This window comes from Procambarus clarkii, chromosome 59, assembly GCF_040958095.1.
Source record: "Procambarus clarkii isolate CNS0578487 chromosome 59, FALCON_Pclarkii_2.0, whole genome shotgun sequence".
NCBI lineage: Eukaryota > Metazoa > Arthropoda > Malacostraca > Decapoda > Cambaridae > Procambarus > Procambarus clarkii.
Genome location: NC_091208.1, coordinates 24,558,056 through 24,574,596, shown reverse-complemented (window position 1 = coordinate 24,574,596; position 16,541 = coordinate 24,558,056). Strand labels below are relative to the sequence as shown.

The 16,541-nt window shown below is 44.5% G+C and overlaps 1 protein-coding gene across 9 annotated transcripts in view; it reads left to right on the top strand.

Moving 5' to 3' along the window:
* The window catches only part of LOC123768226 (uncharacterized), a 144,255-nt gene that overhangs the window by 99,758 nt on the left and 27,956 nt on the right, over positions 1-16,541 (top strand). For 7 of the 9 annotated variants that reach the window (XM_045758680.2, XM_045758677.2, XM_069307047.1 and 4 more), the window contains one exon: positions 1,488-1,700. In XM_045758680.2, the coding sequence (XP_045614636.2) occupies positions 1,488-1,700 (213 nt within the window). Of the gene's footprint in view, positions 1-1,487; positions 1,701-1,827; positions 6,420-16,541 lie in introns of those variants that run through there. The other 2 variants (XM_069307048.1, XM_069307049.1) reach the window with 2 other exon arrangements.

Sequence of the window (16,541 nt, the reverse complement as noted above, 5' to 3'; positions counted from 1 at the left end):
CGTATGTAGGTTAGCTTAGCATTTTAAAAGTACCGAATCACCTTCTGTGGTTGAGTGTTCAATAAACCCTTGAACTATATGTCTAACACTTCTCTAACCCTGTCCATGGAGGACAGAAGAAAATGTATATATGCTGGTTAGCATTGTAAGTGTGTGGCCACGTCTGTGGTAGAAAATAATTAAAAAAAAAAAGTCCCCTCCACCATCCATCCATCCCTCCAGTCCCCCCTCCACCATCCATCCATCTCTCCAGTCCCCCCTCCACCATCCATCCAGTCCCCCTTCCACCATCCATCCAGTTCCCCTTCCACCATCCATCCATCCATCCCTCCAGTCCCCCCTCCACCATCCATCCATCCCTCCAGACCCCCCTCCACCATCCATCCAGTCCCCCTTCCACCATCCATCCAGTCCCCCTTCCATCATCCATCCATCCCTCCAGTCCCCCCTCCACCATCCATCCCTCCAATCCCCCCTCCACCATCCATCCAGTCCCCCTTCCACTATCCATCCAGTTCCCCTTCCACCATCCATCCATTCCCCCCCCTTCCACCATCCATTCATCCAGTCCCCCCCTTCCACCATCCATCCATCCATCCAGTCCCCCCCTTCCACCATACATCCAGTCCCCCCCTTCCATCATCCATCCATCCATCCAGTTCCCCTTCCACCATCCATCCAGTTCCCCTTCCACCATCCATCCAGTTCCCCTTCCACCATCCATCCAGTTCCCCTTCCACCATCCATCCAGTTCCCCTTCCACCATCCATCCACTCCCCTTCCACCATCCATCCATCCAGTCCCCCCTCTCCACCCTCCATCCATCCATCCACTCCCCTCTCCATCCATCCATTTCCCCCCTCAACCATCCACTCCCCTTCCACCATCCATTCATCCATTCCCCCCCCCCCCTCCACCTTTCCCTTGACAACACTATCTTTAGCAAACAGCTTCTTTGGCAACATCGTGGGTTACAAATTGTAGTTACAAAACCACAGAAAAAAATGCAGAGGTATGCTTATTTTGCTCAATAAAACAACAACACTGTTGTTGGAGGCGTCCGAGAATTTGCGAGAACCATCGGGAACACGAGGACTCACCAAGTGGTTTTCTCGTCAATTGAGACAAATTTTCTGCAAGTAGCTCACTAGATACCTGAAATGCTCGTAGATGGGGCTGCTCGTCACCCGAGGTTCCTCTGTATCATGATCGGAATTGACAGTGCTGCTTAGGAGGAATTTGTTAAATCTACAACTTTCAGAACAAGAGGCCATAGATTCAAGCTAAGAAAATAAAGGTACCAAAAAATATAAGATTTTTTTTTAATAGAGCAGTTTTTGGCATAGATTATTAGGAAATTGGGGAAACCATGATTGTAGTTCTCATCTTGCAATTGCACCCACACAAACCGACCCAACTGCTGCTCCCTTTTCTTAACTTCCCGTCACACCCCATCTCAATTATTAATTATATCTCTTTCTTTCCAGACAAGGTCGTGTTACTAGTGTCCGTCTTCTGAAAGAAAAATACTGCGCTTTTGTAAATTATGCAGACAAGGCTGCGGCTGGTCGTGCCATGGAGGTGTTACAAGGTTACGAGTTTTGTGGGCAGAAGCTTCTTATTAAATTCCCAGATAATCCAATAGTTAGCAGTGCTCAGAATGCCATCATCAGGAAAAACAAGCCTCAAAGTATAAAGAAGTAAGTACAGGCATAAATACTCGTAACAACATGAACATCTAACATAATAAAGCGTAGGTATGTCAAATTAATGTCATTAGCAGTGAATCAAAGATCTCTGACAGCTCCCATCATTATCTGCACACAGAATGTAAGCATCAAGGTGATAAGCAAGCCTAAAAATACTAAAAAGTAAGTAAAGGTGTTGGCTATCTTCTTTGAGTGTCCTTCATTTGCACTGTAGAATTTATTTTTATTTTTTTTTTTTTTTTCCATTCCATTTCACTTAGCACTACCTGGTCTTTATCAGCAATGGAACATTTCCGTCAGAACAAAATACAGTGTAAAAAGTGGCAGAAATTTTTATTTGTATTTTTACAGGTTACTTTTAAAAGTCAAAATTTTTAAAACAAATTACAAAAATTGGTTACTTGCAATTTTTGATAGAGCAATTAATAGGGTTGATAAAAACAATTCATGAATCAACATCGATGTTTAGTGATTTCATTGTTATTATCATTCAAGATTATTAAATGTAATACATTTTTGCATGGGTGTGCAGTCAGTCATGTCAAATTAGTGTTTAGCAAGCAGAGGATGTTTGCAGGAGTGTGTCCAATGTCAAATGAATGCAAAAGCATATATAACCTTTGCTGGAAATTGGCCTAAGCATAAATTAGGACTCAAAAGTTCAATGGCAATAACAAATATATACTTTTAATATTAATCATTAGAAGGTACAGTATTACATTAGATGAGAAAGGCAGAGAGTGTTTGTCATTTATAACGAAAGAGGCTAAGTAGGGAACAGAGAGAGAGAATGCTCATTATTATAATTAGAATGATAGAAGCCAAGTAGAAAGTGTGGTAATTGTCACTAGAATGAGTGAGGCATCAGCTGGGTGGTTAGATGGATTATACTGTATGATACAAATATTTGCTAGGGTGTACCCACAACAAAGGTTCCAATCCTCGTCACGGCTCCTACTGATTTTCTTGATAAAAGTATTGTTAAAAATAAGAGAATTGTATGGAAGCTGGACTCCTGTGCTTACAAGTGGAGCTGTACTCCTGTGCTTACAAGTGGAGCTGTACTCCTGTGCTTACAAGTGGAGCTGTACTCCTGTGCTTACAAGTGGAGCTGTACTCCTGTGCTTACAAGTGGAGCTGTACTCCTGTGCTTACAAGTGGAGCTGTACTCCTGTGCTTACAAGTGGAGCTGTACTCCTGTGCTTACAAGTGGAGCTGTACTCCTGTGCTTACAAGCGGAGCTGTACTCCTGTGCTTACAAGCGGAGCTGTACTCCTGTGCTTACAAGCGGAGCTGTACTCCTGTGCTTACAAGTGGAGCTGTACTCCTGTGCTTACAAGTGGAGCTGTACTCCTGTGCTTACAAGTGGAGCTGTACTCCTGTGCTTACAAGTGGAGCTGTACTCCTGTGCTTACAAGCGGAGCTGTACTCCTGTGCTTACAAGCGGAGCTGTACTCCTGTGCTTACAAGTGGAGCTGTACTCCTGTGCTTACAAGTGGAGCTGTACTCCTGTGCTTACAAGTGGAGCTGTACTCCTGTGCTTACAAGTGGAGCTGTACTCCTGTGCTTACAAGTGGAGCTGTACTCCTGTGCTTACAAGTGGAGCTGTACTCCTGTGCTTACAAGTGGAGCTGTACTCCTGTGCTTACAAGTGGAGCTGTACTCCTGTGCTTACAAGCGGAGCTGTACTCCTGTGCTTACAAGCGGAGCTGTACTCCTGTGCTTACAAGCGGAGCTGTACTCCTGTGCTTACAAGCGGAGCTGTACTCGCTGAGCATACAAGCGGAGCTGTACTCGCTGAGCATACAAGCGGAGCTGTACTCGCTGAGCATACAAGCGGAGCTGTACTCGCTGAGCATACAAGCGGAGCTGTACTCGCTGAGCATACAAGCGGAGCTGTACTCGCTGAGCATACAAGCGGAGCTGTACTCGCTGAGCATACAAGCGGAGCTGTACCCACTGAGCATACAAGCGGAGCTGTACCCACTGAGCATACAAGTGGAGCACTACACAGAAGTGTTTTTTAAGGCCTTTTGCTCCCTGATGTTGAGGAGTTCAGTAGTAGCTGGGCCAGTATGGTGCTGTATGTAGCATGGTACAGATGACTGAATCTTGCTGAGGTGCATCAATAGTACACAACCTAACCCGTAAATGCTCTCTCTCGTATACACAAGTTTCTACTTGTTCGCTAATCACTCCATAGCTGGCTGTCTACCGTTGTTTATTGTGTCAGATTATTCATTCACCCTTTCATTCTGTATTGACAGCTTGAGGACATGGTTTATGGTACTTGCATATATATATATATACAGTACATACATATTCATACACATACATAAATTCATAAACATATGCAAACTATATACAGTATGTGGCCCAGGAATGAGTTAGTTTTATCTTTTATAAGTTCATAGCAGTCATGCATGTCGTCTAAGTGTAATTGTAATCTCTTCACCCTAACACAGTCAAATAACATGTGTCCAATTTATATGTATGCTATTTTGTGCATGTGTATGTGTGTGTTTAGGTATATAATTGTGTTATGAGTGCATATTTGTATGATTATATTTGTTTGTGAACATGAGTGTTGGCATGCATTTTGTGTATGATCTTTTTATTTACATTTGAATGTACTGTATGCACCTGTTTATATTTGTAGGCCTAGCGTATGTGTGAGTAAATGAGTCGGCAGAAGTTTGTATATATGTTAGGGAATCTTTGCTATTGCCTCAGCCAACCATTGTCATGCAGTCTGTAACTTGATATTAACAAATCAGATTATTAGCATAGAATGAAAAGTCTTGTGTAACTGCTTTTAACAGACCACTTACAATCTGCAAAGAGGTGATAACTACATTCTGCACTTTGCTGAATAAAACAAAGTTAAACTGTGTGACTATGTACAGAAAATCTTGCTATTCATATTTTTGTATAATAGTTGTATAGATTTATGGTGATGGCATAACCCGAGCATTTTGGCTAACTAAGAAAGATGCAGGATATCCGAGTTAAGCTTCCTGGTATCACAAACATTTCTTAATCGATTGTGGCAAGCATGAACTGTGATTACTCCATGTTGCAAATATTTGAATAAATCTATTGGTGTACCACAGGACTATAGAATGGTGTAATATAAATATGTAGTGGACGACAAAGCCTTTGGTGTAGATTGAGATAAATTTTGAACGGTAAAGTTACCTTCCCTTTTGCTGAAGGAAAACACTTAATATTAGAACACTGTCTGACTTGAGTGTGATGCAGTTGCATGTCCAACAGCTTGATGGATAAAATATCCACTATCATCTCACTGTATTTTATGTTTGAACTTTATTGATCATCTGTTTTTGTTAATGCTATTTTGCTGTTATATTATAATTTGCATGATGATGATGGCACAGATTTTGTCAAGTTGTGCAGAAACATGGTATAAGATGTATAATGACAGTTATCTGCATTTGATACCACTCATATTTTACCAATCATAACATTATTTATGATTTAATTGTATCTGGGACTATACCCCTCATACACACAATACCCCCTCCCATGGTATCATTCCTGTACCACAATAGACGCTTATAGCATTATCCCCATACCACAATACTCCCTCCCATTACAATATCCCCTATCACAATTACTTCCTCTTACGGCATTATCCCCCTATCACAATACTCCCTTTCACGGCATTATCCCCTATCACAATTACTCCCTCTTATGGCATTATCCCCCTATTACAATACTTCCTTTCACGTCATTATCTCCCTATCACAATACTTCCTTTCACGGCATTATCTCCCTATCATAATACTCCCTCTCACGGCATTATCCCCCCTATCACAATACTGTACTCCCTTTCACGGCATTATCCCCCCTATCACAATACTGTACTCCCTTTCACGGCATTATCCCCCCATCATACTACTCCCTCTCACGGCATTATACCCCTATCACACTCCTCCCTCTCATGACATTAGTACTATCCCCGTACTACAATATTTCCCCAAACCTTTTTCCTACCCTCCCATAACCAAAATTGATACCGAGTTTTCTCGAGCTTTAGAATTTCCTCTCATGTAAAATAGACTCGACAAAATTTCGGTTGAGGGGGGATTAAGTCTCGGGGGGTACTGTCCAGTTCCTAATTTAATTAATAATTAGTAGTTTTTACTTTTTTCACATAGGTTTTTAATTGGTTGATGCCACTCCATGTGCATCACCAACACTGGTGAAAAATATGCAAGTGGTGTTAAGAGCATGTAAATATATACACACATACATGTGTATGACCTGTTTCTTAACATCAAGATATTTTACACGAGTGGATGTGGTTCAGTGAAATTTAATAGTATCCTGAGCAAATGTTTTGTATATTGAGAGTTTCGTCGTGTTCTGCCAGCTGTATTGGGGGTGTACCGTCCCATTTTAGAATGGTTCTTTGTGGTTTTAGTCATCATGCTTTACTAGGTTTTGCCTTTCATTCAATCACCTGATACAAAGCAACATTGGACTCTTGCTATGTGAATAATATAATCTTGAGTCATTTGAGTTCTATAATTTTTAAGTTGTATTTGCTTAATGGCAGTTTTTGTAGGTTAGATAAGGTGCTTAAATATTTAAAGTCTGTGAAAACCAGTGTACAACCGTGTGTTGCACTTTTTTTAAATGTACTAAGTGATGGCATCACTGATTTTAGTCAAACTTTGCAAGTAATCTATCTGTTTCATTTATCACCCTGTAGATAGAACAGTTGAAAATTGTGACTGGTTTTCTGTTAAGAAAATTTGGAGCTTTAGCACGTTTGCATGCAACCTAAAATATGCATACCAAGTATTGCATTTATTTTGTATAACTAATGTTAAATGTTACATAATGCAGTAGTAAATCTTCTCGGTCTCTGCAGGACAGCATCCAAATAGCTCGTTGTATGAAAACATTGATTATAAAGATTAGGATAATGTTTTCCTGCGCATATGCATCATAGTGTATTTACACACATTTGGGAAAGCCACGTATAAATATTCCTCCTGGAATATTTATACCTGTAGAGTCTCAAGACATGAGATTGTTTACACTTACATAAGTGAAGCAGCTGTAACTTGCTTACACTGAGAATGAGTAACAAATAAGTAGTACCACAGTAAAACTTGGACAATAAGGGAAGAACCAGAAATAGAAAGACAGGTATAAGTGGCACCTTAGTAATTAACACAACTCGATCTTTACCCCATTGTGATGCTTGAGGTCATTTGATGCTTCATCTCTACAAAAAAATTAATATTTCTAACTTGCTAAGCTGAAATGAATATTACAGTATATATCTTTAAGGACTAACTACAATTGTTACATGTAAGCCAAGATTCTACCTTCTTATTGGCTGTGTTTATCTGTCAGAGCTATCTTTGGATATTCAATATCCTTAAGCAGACAGTTACATGTAGAATTTTCTCCAGAAATGTAAAATTCTTTAGCATGTTAAACTCTTGAAGGAACACTTAAAGCATGTGTATAACTATTCTACATGCTGAATTGGTTATCATGAAAGTGAAGCAATTACCACTTATTTGCACTGAAAAACAAGAATTGATGAAAACAATAAAATTGCCTTGGCAAGCACATGCAAGAGAGGAATTAGGGAAGAAGCATAAACCCAGCATAATGAAAGGCCTCTTTTTGGATTGAGCTCCATGGATTCCCTGAAGCTCTCTTGCTGAGATTGCTCCTATCCACTAGGTCCCTATCATTTATGGGAGTTCTGTTTGGCCTATTGGGGACCACAGCCTGGACCTGGCCCCCTCTTTCCCTACCGTAGAAGTGCAGAGAGTGAGTGACATTCCACAACTCCACCGGGAAAGCATCCAGAAAATTAGCGAAGCAATACAGGCAACTGCAAGGTTCGTAGGAACTGTAGCTTTTAAAACTGTCAAACAACTCCCCGAACAATTCATTTGAAATGATTGAATAACTGGGAACTAGCTCAAAACTGTTAGTACCAACAAACTGCTGCCATGGAGGCCTGAAATCCCAGCCCTCCACCAGCTCTCAAGTCAGTTCTGGAGCAGATAAACCCCACATTCACCAAATGACAAGCCTGAAGAGAGGGAGGGCATTAGGGAGCCACCGGGGCTCGGTTCAGAAAGAGGCATTTCATTACATTCAATGATGTGTTTCTGGAGAAGCTCCTAGGTAGCACCCTTAAGCTAACTAACCATGGAGAAGAAAAAGAAAGTACTTACCAGGGAGCACGAGAGAAGGCAGGTACTAAGTGAAGTAGAGATAAGAGGCCATAAGGTAAGTCATAAGCCAAGAAGAAGACAGAAGGATGAAGTCATGGTCGAGTGACCAAGATAGCTCACGAGGAGTTTGAGCAGGGTAGAGGTGAAAGAACTCCCAAGACAACGTGCAGAACACCACCAAAGAGGTATCAACACTGAATGCAAGCAACAGTATTCCAATATTGGAATATGCAGCTCCAGTGTGGAGTCCACATCTAGTCAAACGCAAAACAAAGTTCGAAAAGGTTCCGGGGTATGCCATCAGACTAGTCCCCGAGCTGATAGGAATGAGCTATGAGGAAAGATTACTGGAACTGAACCTCACGACACTGGAAGACAGAAGAGTTAGGGAAGATATGATCACTACCTACAAAATTCTCAGAGGACACAGATGGAAAAAAGAGAAAAGTGACTATGAAAAAAGTAACTGTCAATGCAGCGGCAGCGCTGAACACATGCAGCTCGGAGCACAAAAAGAGCCAAGTCCACAAGCTGAGTCATAAAGAAAATACCAAACTGAAACAATACTAAAGCAAATGGCCCCCACAGAACAAAGTCCAAGGATGGTTGGCATTTAGCCGAGAAGTGGGGGAAGGGGGGGGGTGCAACAGTGGCAACCCAGGAGCACTACAGTGGTCTTGATGACAACACATCAGCAACAGAACTTACTGAGAACTGACTGAGAATGTTGTCAGAACTGACTCTGTCAACTGAGAGTTGACAGAGCCAGGGACCAGATTCACGAAGCAGTTACGCAAGCACTTATGAACCTGTACGTCTTGTCTCAATCTTTTGTGGCTTTGTTTACAATTATTAAACAGTTAATGAGCTCCAAAGCACTAGGAGGCTGTTTATAACAATTCCCAGTTGATTGGGAAGTTTTCATGCTTGTAAACTGTTTAATAAATGTAACCAAAGCCTTCAAAGATTGAATAAAGATGTACACGTTCTTAAGTACTTGCATAACTGTTTCGTAAATCTGGCCCCAGGGCTCCAGACCCCCCCCCCCTCCTGGTGGCAGTTTGTTGGTACTAATTGGTTCAAGTTAGTTAAAAGTGATGTGATCATTTTGTTTGGAGAGTTGTTTGACGGCTTGCGAGGCTTCAGTTCCTGTGAACGTTGCAATTATCTATACTGCCTCTCTAACTTTCTGGATGCTTTCCTGGTGGGATGGCATAATGCCACTTATCTGCATCTTTCTGATAGGGGCAGGTTCTGGCTCTGGTCTCCAGTAGGTCAAACAGACCTCCTGTGACTGTTGTGACCTAGTAGATAGAAGTAATCTCGGCAAGATAGCCTCAGGACACCACCAAGGAGGCTCCTCCAGAAAGAGGCAAGAGTAAGGAAGGCGGTAATAGAGAGTAGGGAATCACAGTTTTGTAAGTTCAGTGTGAAGGTGAAGAAAACAGGAATAGACAACTACCCAATGGGTAGCTATATAGTCAATCTCCTAATACATTATTCCATGAGGGACTCAATATCATGTAAAGTTTTCAAAGCCATTTAATTCAAATGTGCTACCATCAGTAATTAAACTCGTGGCATTTTGCTACTCTTTCCATATGATACCCCAATTGCAGAATGGCATTTTCGTTCCTCTCTCCTAAATCCCTTTGTCTCCCTCCTTCGTTTGCATTGTCATCTGACATTCTCCTTGCATGGCCAAATAATTTCAAAGTACAGTACTTGTAGGCATTATCTTAAGCATTCTTAGCCACTGATGTGCAGTTCTTTGCTGCTTGTATTCTCACTTCTCTTAATGCCACATTTTAAAAAAGTTTAGTTCCTTTTCCATGTTTCATTTCATTTGGTTAGGGATAAAAAAAAGTTCTCTCATTAATTACATTAAACCATGAATATATATTTTTCCTCTTCATAAACATCCCCCAAAATTTAGTCATTAAAATTTCAGTGTAACCTTACACAAACATATCAGTGAATCTGGAATCCTTGGAGGGCCTGAAAGAATTGTCTGAAATAGAAGGCTCGACTTCCAATGGCTTTAGTACAGTAGTACTATGGTACCCAAATTTAACGGGTTAATTAGAAATGGACCTGTTCGGTTCTTCCAAGGATTCTGGGCTGCCGAGGGTTTCCCTTTGCTTTTTTACTCTTCATTTGCAAGATTGTTTGCCATCCTAACCCCCAATGATGGAAGACAACTTTGGGCATATAATGACAGGAAAAATATGTACCAATAAAATGCACTTAAACATACCTGAACTTGAAGGTAAAATTGGGAGAAAGAACATATAAAAATTATAGCATAAATAGATAAAACTATTTCTGGGGGAGCCCCTATGGCTCCCCTGAGCTATCCGGGCTGATATGAATGTATTAGACTGTGGCATCAGTCAAGCGAATGGAGCTCTTGCCTACCAGGGACCACGAGCCAGAACCTGGCCCTCTTAGAGTGGTGCAAGGAGCAATGGCCTATAGAAACCCCCATGTGGTTGGAAGCATTCTGTCTTCTGCCATCGACCCGGTCAGGTACCTAGAAAGGTAGGCGCCCCAAAACAAACCCTACCTGGTTAAAAAAATTAATTGGTAATGAAAACAGAACTATTGGACAGAACGCCTAAACGAAAAACGAGTATAACGTCACAACCGTCACTGCACCTCTGTCTGCACAGCTCACCTCCCCCTCCTCCCCTGGGAAGGGGAAGGGGAAGCTCCAGAACCCCCTGTGCCGGCTATCTATCCCCAGTTCTCGGGCTGATGTGAGACCAGGCAGTTGTGCGACTCTAGCTCCTGACATTCCAGTGCCGTACCTTGTAGTGTGGTCCTATTCTGGGGTGGTGTATGAGCCAGGAGTAACTTTTGTTGCCTTCCATTCGGCTTGAATCTGGCGCCTTGCGTTTTCATGCACCTTACCCGGGTTGTGGTGGCCCGGTTGTGTTAGGGGTTCAGGTCCTGGCCTACCTCGCTGACGGGCTGGTGTGGGGCTCCCATCCAGTTTGCGTGCCTGCTTGCCAGGGATTTGATTCTTTCCCAGCTCCCTGGGTTTGCGTTCTCGGTGAACTGGAGAAAGTTCTGGATGGTTCCCTCTCAGGTTTAGTCTTGGCTGGGTCTTGTGTGGGACTCTCAGACTGCTTCCTTGTCTCTTCCTCCAGAGGCTCTGCTGCAGCTGCGGTCCCGCCTTCAGCTGTTTCCAGAGGGCTTCCGAACTACAAGGCGATTTCTCAAAGGTCTGTGCAAGAGTCCAAACTTTGCCGTGATGGTCTACCTGCAGGGCTGGGTTTTGCTTCGTCAGCTGTTTTTGTTCCTTTGGGGAACCTGTTCTGGTTCCTTCCTCTCTCGCAATCGCTGGGTTCAGCCTCCGGGTACCTTACGTTGACTGCTGCATCATCGGCTTCCTCTTAGATTTTTTGGGGGTCTAGTGTCTTGGCGCCTGCCTGAGCCCTCGCTCGATATGTTCACAGATGCATCGGCTCTTGGCTGGAGTTTTGTGACCAATGCTCACCAGGCTGGCCAGAGTCGGTGGGGTCTGTCCTTCCGTCGAGCCCACAGCACGGTGCATTAGCTCGCAGCTGTGTGGATGTCGTTTTGAAGGATTAGGGTCACTCGAGGCGCCGATCTGGGTCTGTTCGAACTGCTACTCCAGTGGTTCATTGCCTGAACCGTGGGGATTCGATGCAATCCTTGGCTCTTTGGGGCTCGTCAGTTTGGGTGACTCGACCACTGTGTTCTTGGGGTTGGGCTCTCCTGGTCGTTCACTTTTGGGGGGGCACTCAACGTCCTGGCGGATGGCCTGTCCTGGATCATTTCCCTGTCCTCGGAAAGGAAGGTCGACGCCGATTCGTTCAGTTGACTCTGCCAGACTTACAGGCTCCTGGAGGTGGACCTTCGTGTCAGCGTGATCAAGGCATCTTCCGATATGTGTCGCCCTTCCCCGACTGCGAGACCGTTGGGGTCAATGCCTTCAGGCAAGACTGGTCGAGGTGGAGTTGTGCCGCTTTTCCCCAGTCCTGCTATTGCTCCAGGTCCTGGCTCACTTTGAGATGTACCAAGGGACAGTAGTCATGTTGGCTCCTTGGTGGCCGGCCCAGCCTTGGCTTCAGGCGCTGCTTGCTCAGTGTCCGAACCCCGGGGGTCTTCTTGCAGCTCCACCTCTTTCAGCGGATCGGGCCAGTTCGTTACGTGGATGGTTCGATCTTCTCCTCAAGTCTTCAGGTCTGTTTTTTCTAATGCGGGTCTATCACCATTTGTATGGTGCACAGGTGGCTTCGTTAATGGTGTCCCACCAGCATGCTTCGTCTAGGCGGCAGTACTGTATGAAGTTTCCTGGCGGTCTTTTCGTTATTTTTTGTCCCTCCATAAGTTTTCTTCAGTTTTGGATTGGGTTGTCTTGTCCTTCCTTTCTTGGTTACTTTAGGACCGTCATCTTATGCCGAATACTGTCGCCTCATATTGTGCTGCCCTGGCGAAGCTGCTTCAGCTTGCGTTCGGGGTGGATGTTACTTCTGCTCCATTCTGCAAGCTGTCTCATGTGCCGCCTGAGTCTTTCTGGTTGTTGGACCGGGTGCTTTCTTTTTTGTCTTCTCGGTTTGCGCAGGCCCCTTCAGTTCAGGATTATTTTTTGAATTTTTTTTTTCCTGTTGGCATTGGCCTCTACAAGTCAGGTTGGGAAGCTTCATGCTCTTCTCCTGCACAGAGGTTTCTGCTCTTTTGGTCCTGGTGGTAATTTTGTTCATTTGCAGCCGTCTTCCTCTTTTCTAGATGGAATGAGACTGCTACTTTCCAGAGAGGTCCTTGGGTTGTGGATGCTGGGTTGCTGGGTTGGTTCAGCCGGGGGTGCATCATGTGTTGTGTCCGGTTTCGGCTCTTCACTGTTACCTGCACGCCACAGCCATGGTGGCCGGGGATGCACTTTGGGTTGACCCGGTTTCCCTTCTTCCCTGTTCCAGGGTTCGGGTCTCCAAATTCATCCTCAGGGTTATTTGGTCCAGCCAGCCTGCAGTCTGTCCTGGTGCCCATGACATTCGTAAGTTTGCTGCTTTGGCTGCCGTCTTTGGTAATGTCTTGGGCTGACATTGGGCACGGGGGTTTTTGGAGGTCGAACAGGGTCCTGGTCACTCACTACCTCGTTAATGTTCCAGGCCCCTAGTCAGGCTTCTAGTCGGCGGTTGCAGCCAGTTGTCGCGACTTCGAGTCGAGGAGTGAGTGACGAGCGCCTCCCGAGTAAGTCTCTCTGGGGAGCTGAAGGGGCTTATCTCAGAAAACCAGTGTTGAATGTAATGAAATGCTATTTTCTGGGTGAGACCCAGAGGCTCCCCAGCATCCCTACCTCCCTATCTCCCTCCGGTCAGCGGTTTTCGCAGTTTTTGACATCCAGTCTTTGAACTGGGGATGGATAGCCGGCATGGGGGGTCTGGAGCTCCCCCTTTCTCCTCCCGGGGAGGGGGGAACTGGTGCAGACAGTGGTGCAGTGACTGTTGTGACGTCATGCTGGTTTGCTGGTTTTTCACTTGGGGAGTTCTGTGCAATAGTTTGGCTTTCAGTAGCATTTTTTTTTTTTTTTTTTTTAAACCAGAATAAGGGTTTGTTTTGGGGTGCCTACATTTTTGAGCCTGATCCAGATGATGGCAGACATACAATGCTTCCAACCACATGGGGTTCCTATAGGCCATTGCTCCTCACACCTCTCAAAGGGGACCAGGTTCTGGCTCGTGGTCCCCGGTAGGCAAGAACTCCATTCACTTCACTGATGCCATGGTCTAATACGTTCATATCAGCCTGAATAGCTCCGGGGAGCCTCCAGGTCTCACCCATAAAATGACTTTTCATTACATTCAACGCTGGTTTTTGTACTTGCCTTTGAGTAGAGTTAATTTTAATGTTAACTCTGTAGTGAAAATTTATGTAAATTTACCTGAATTTTTATGAATTTACCTGAGGGCCACCATGTCTAGTGGCCTCAATGGGAACAGGAAGCTAGTGGCTTCTCAAAGGTCCCTCAATATTCCAAGGATTTTTTCCAGCTGAATTATGAACTGAAGTAATTTTTTAGCATTTACAGCTTAAGTCATAGGCAATTCTGTTGGTTTATTAGCCCATGGGGGAAAAAAAAACATATCCTGATTTTTGTCCTGTATAGTGGCTTGTCGAGTTTGAAGCTGTTGCCCCTTGTGTGTTACATTTGAGCTTTTAAATAAGTGGTCCATATCTATTACCATAAGTTGCCTTTCACTTGGCACTCCCCAGACTTCCTCACTTTTCTCATTCTATTTAACAAATATTCAATATTAAGATAGTTCCTCTCTCCCTATCTACTGCTGATAAGCATCTTTTCATTCAAAATTAACAAAGTAATCAAAGAAAATTGCTAAAAATCACTTCAGTAGCAAGAGGTCTTGCAACACGATCTTAAGGGAAAACCAGCATCGAATGTCATGAAATGCCAATTACTGGGAGAGTCCCAGTGGCTCCCTTAAGCTATCTTGGTGAGATGGCTCCCAGCTACTTGATAGTGTCAGCCATAGAGTTTAGTTCTGCCTACTGGGCAGTACCTGGCCCACCTCACAAAGGTGCAGGGAGCCAGTGACACTCCAATGCCTCACCTGGGAAGGCACCCAGAAAGGCAGCAAACCCATACAAACCACTGCTGGGTTCGAAAGGGACCAAAGCCTCGCAACCCACTGAATGATCTCTCCAACAATGTAAACAAAAGATCGAATCTCTCAAAACAAGTGTGCGCTTGTTTGCCCCATCCCTCCCACTCATTTGAGGACGGAGAGAACCAGGGCTCACACTGTCCACTGCCTCAAGCAGTCAGGTCTGGAGTAGATGCACACACAACCCCCCCCCCCAACCTCCCCGTTCTGATGACCTGAAAGGGAGAGGGAAATCAGGGAACCACCAGGGCTTGCCCAGAAATAAACATTTCATTACATTCAATGCTGATTTCTGATGGGAAGTCTCTTGTGGCTCTGAAGCTAACTACCCTTGGAGATGAAAAGGAAGGATACACCAGGGAGAAGGGAGCCAAATAAACAGGACCGACCCACAAAGCACCCACCAAGACAGAATCTGAGTCACAAGCCACCACCGAGCACAGCACATGATGCACCCCCGGCCTAATCAACCAGGTCAGTAACCATAGGACCCCTCCAGAAGCTGGCTGACTCAGTCTCTGCCAAAAAAGGAGCTGGCTGCAGTCAAACAAAATGCCCATTAGGGTCAAAAGAACAAAAACCCCGCCTCTGTAGGAGAGAGTGAAACTCCTCGACCCAGAAGCCAGGACCAACAAAAATAGTGCTGTCGAAAAAGAATCCTGGACTAAAAGGGGACACTGTAAATCTAGAAGGAAGAAAGAAATAAAAGTAAGAATGCAGTCCAAGGCTCAAACAGTGCATGAGCAGGCTATAGGTGAAACAGTACACAAGAAAGCTTACAAAATAGCGTTGAGGACATTTCAACTTGGAACACAAGCAACAGCAGCTCTGCCAGCACCCCACAACAAGAGGTAACAGTATTTGGCATTAAGTTCTGATCAAAAAACAACAAAAAGAAACAAAAACCACATGCTTGGAAACCAAAGAGCAACGATGAAGAGAAAGGAAGTAGCAGAAAGAGTGCCAGGAAACCTCATACCGCCACCAAGAAGATAACCGCAAGTAGGAAACCATCAATTTAGCCACCTGTTTACAGTAAAGATGGTGATAAAAAGTGTCAAAATACAAGATGCGAAGAGCTGAGGTTGAACCCGCAAGGGACGTCATTGGGCCAATTTCCTGAGAGGGGCGGAGCAGCGGAAAAATGCCAGAGTTCAGACACCGAACAAGCAGCACCAAAAACCAAGGATGAGCCAATCGCCAATTGGCCAGTACATCCAGAATCCACTATGAGGGCCTCAGGATCAGGGAATGGAGCCGCATAAAGAGTAAGGTGCCAAATCCATGTCAGGGATCCCAAACATCTCGCAGAGCCATAGAAAGGTGGCGGTGTATACAGTTCACTCTGTGCAGATGGGAAGGAAGTGGGACAAATTGTCTGCAAAAGCAGTGGTCACACCCTAAAAACCATGCAGAGCCAAAACCCAAGAAAAGAGCAAATGAGCTACTTGCAGCATCGAGCTCCAAAGGAAAACGGGCTGAAGAGAGCTCCCCTTTTTTCTCCATCTCCCCCAGGGTCACACACAAAAACCACTGGGACACAGTCCGAAAGCAGCTGGAGCATGGAGCCCAGAGGAATCTGAATCCTTCTCAGCGTGCGTCACATGGCCACAAATTCCCAAACTGTACTGTGCATCTGATGAAGATGAGGAGACCAATAACCTTGAGCAGCTTGGCCAGTGCTGGTAACAAAGCCTCAACCCAAAGCTGAAGTTCCCATAAAGATGTCGTGTGAGGAAGAGGAAGGCACTAAGAAACCGAACCATGAAAAGCTTGGAGAAAGCCGGTGATGCAGCAGGCAGCAAAGAGCAAACAGGGCCTGCACCCACCGGTTATGATGGCCACAAAAGCCACATCCTGCTCAGTGGAAAACCCACACAAGCAAAGTTCTAGTTCCCACACAACTGCTTGAGTAACTGCCGAGTCACTTGGGGCTGCCCCAACAC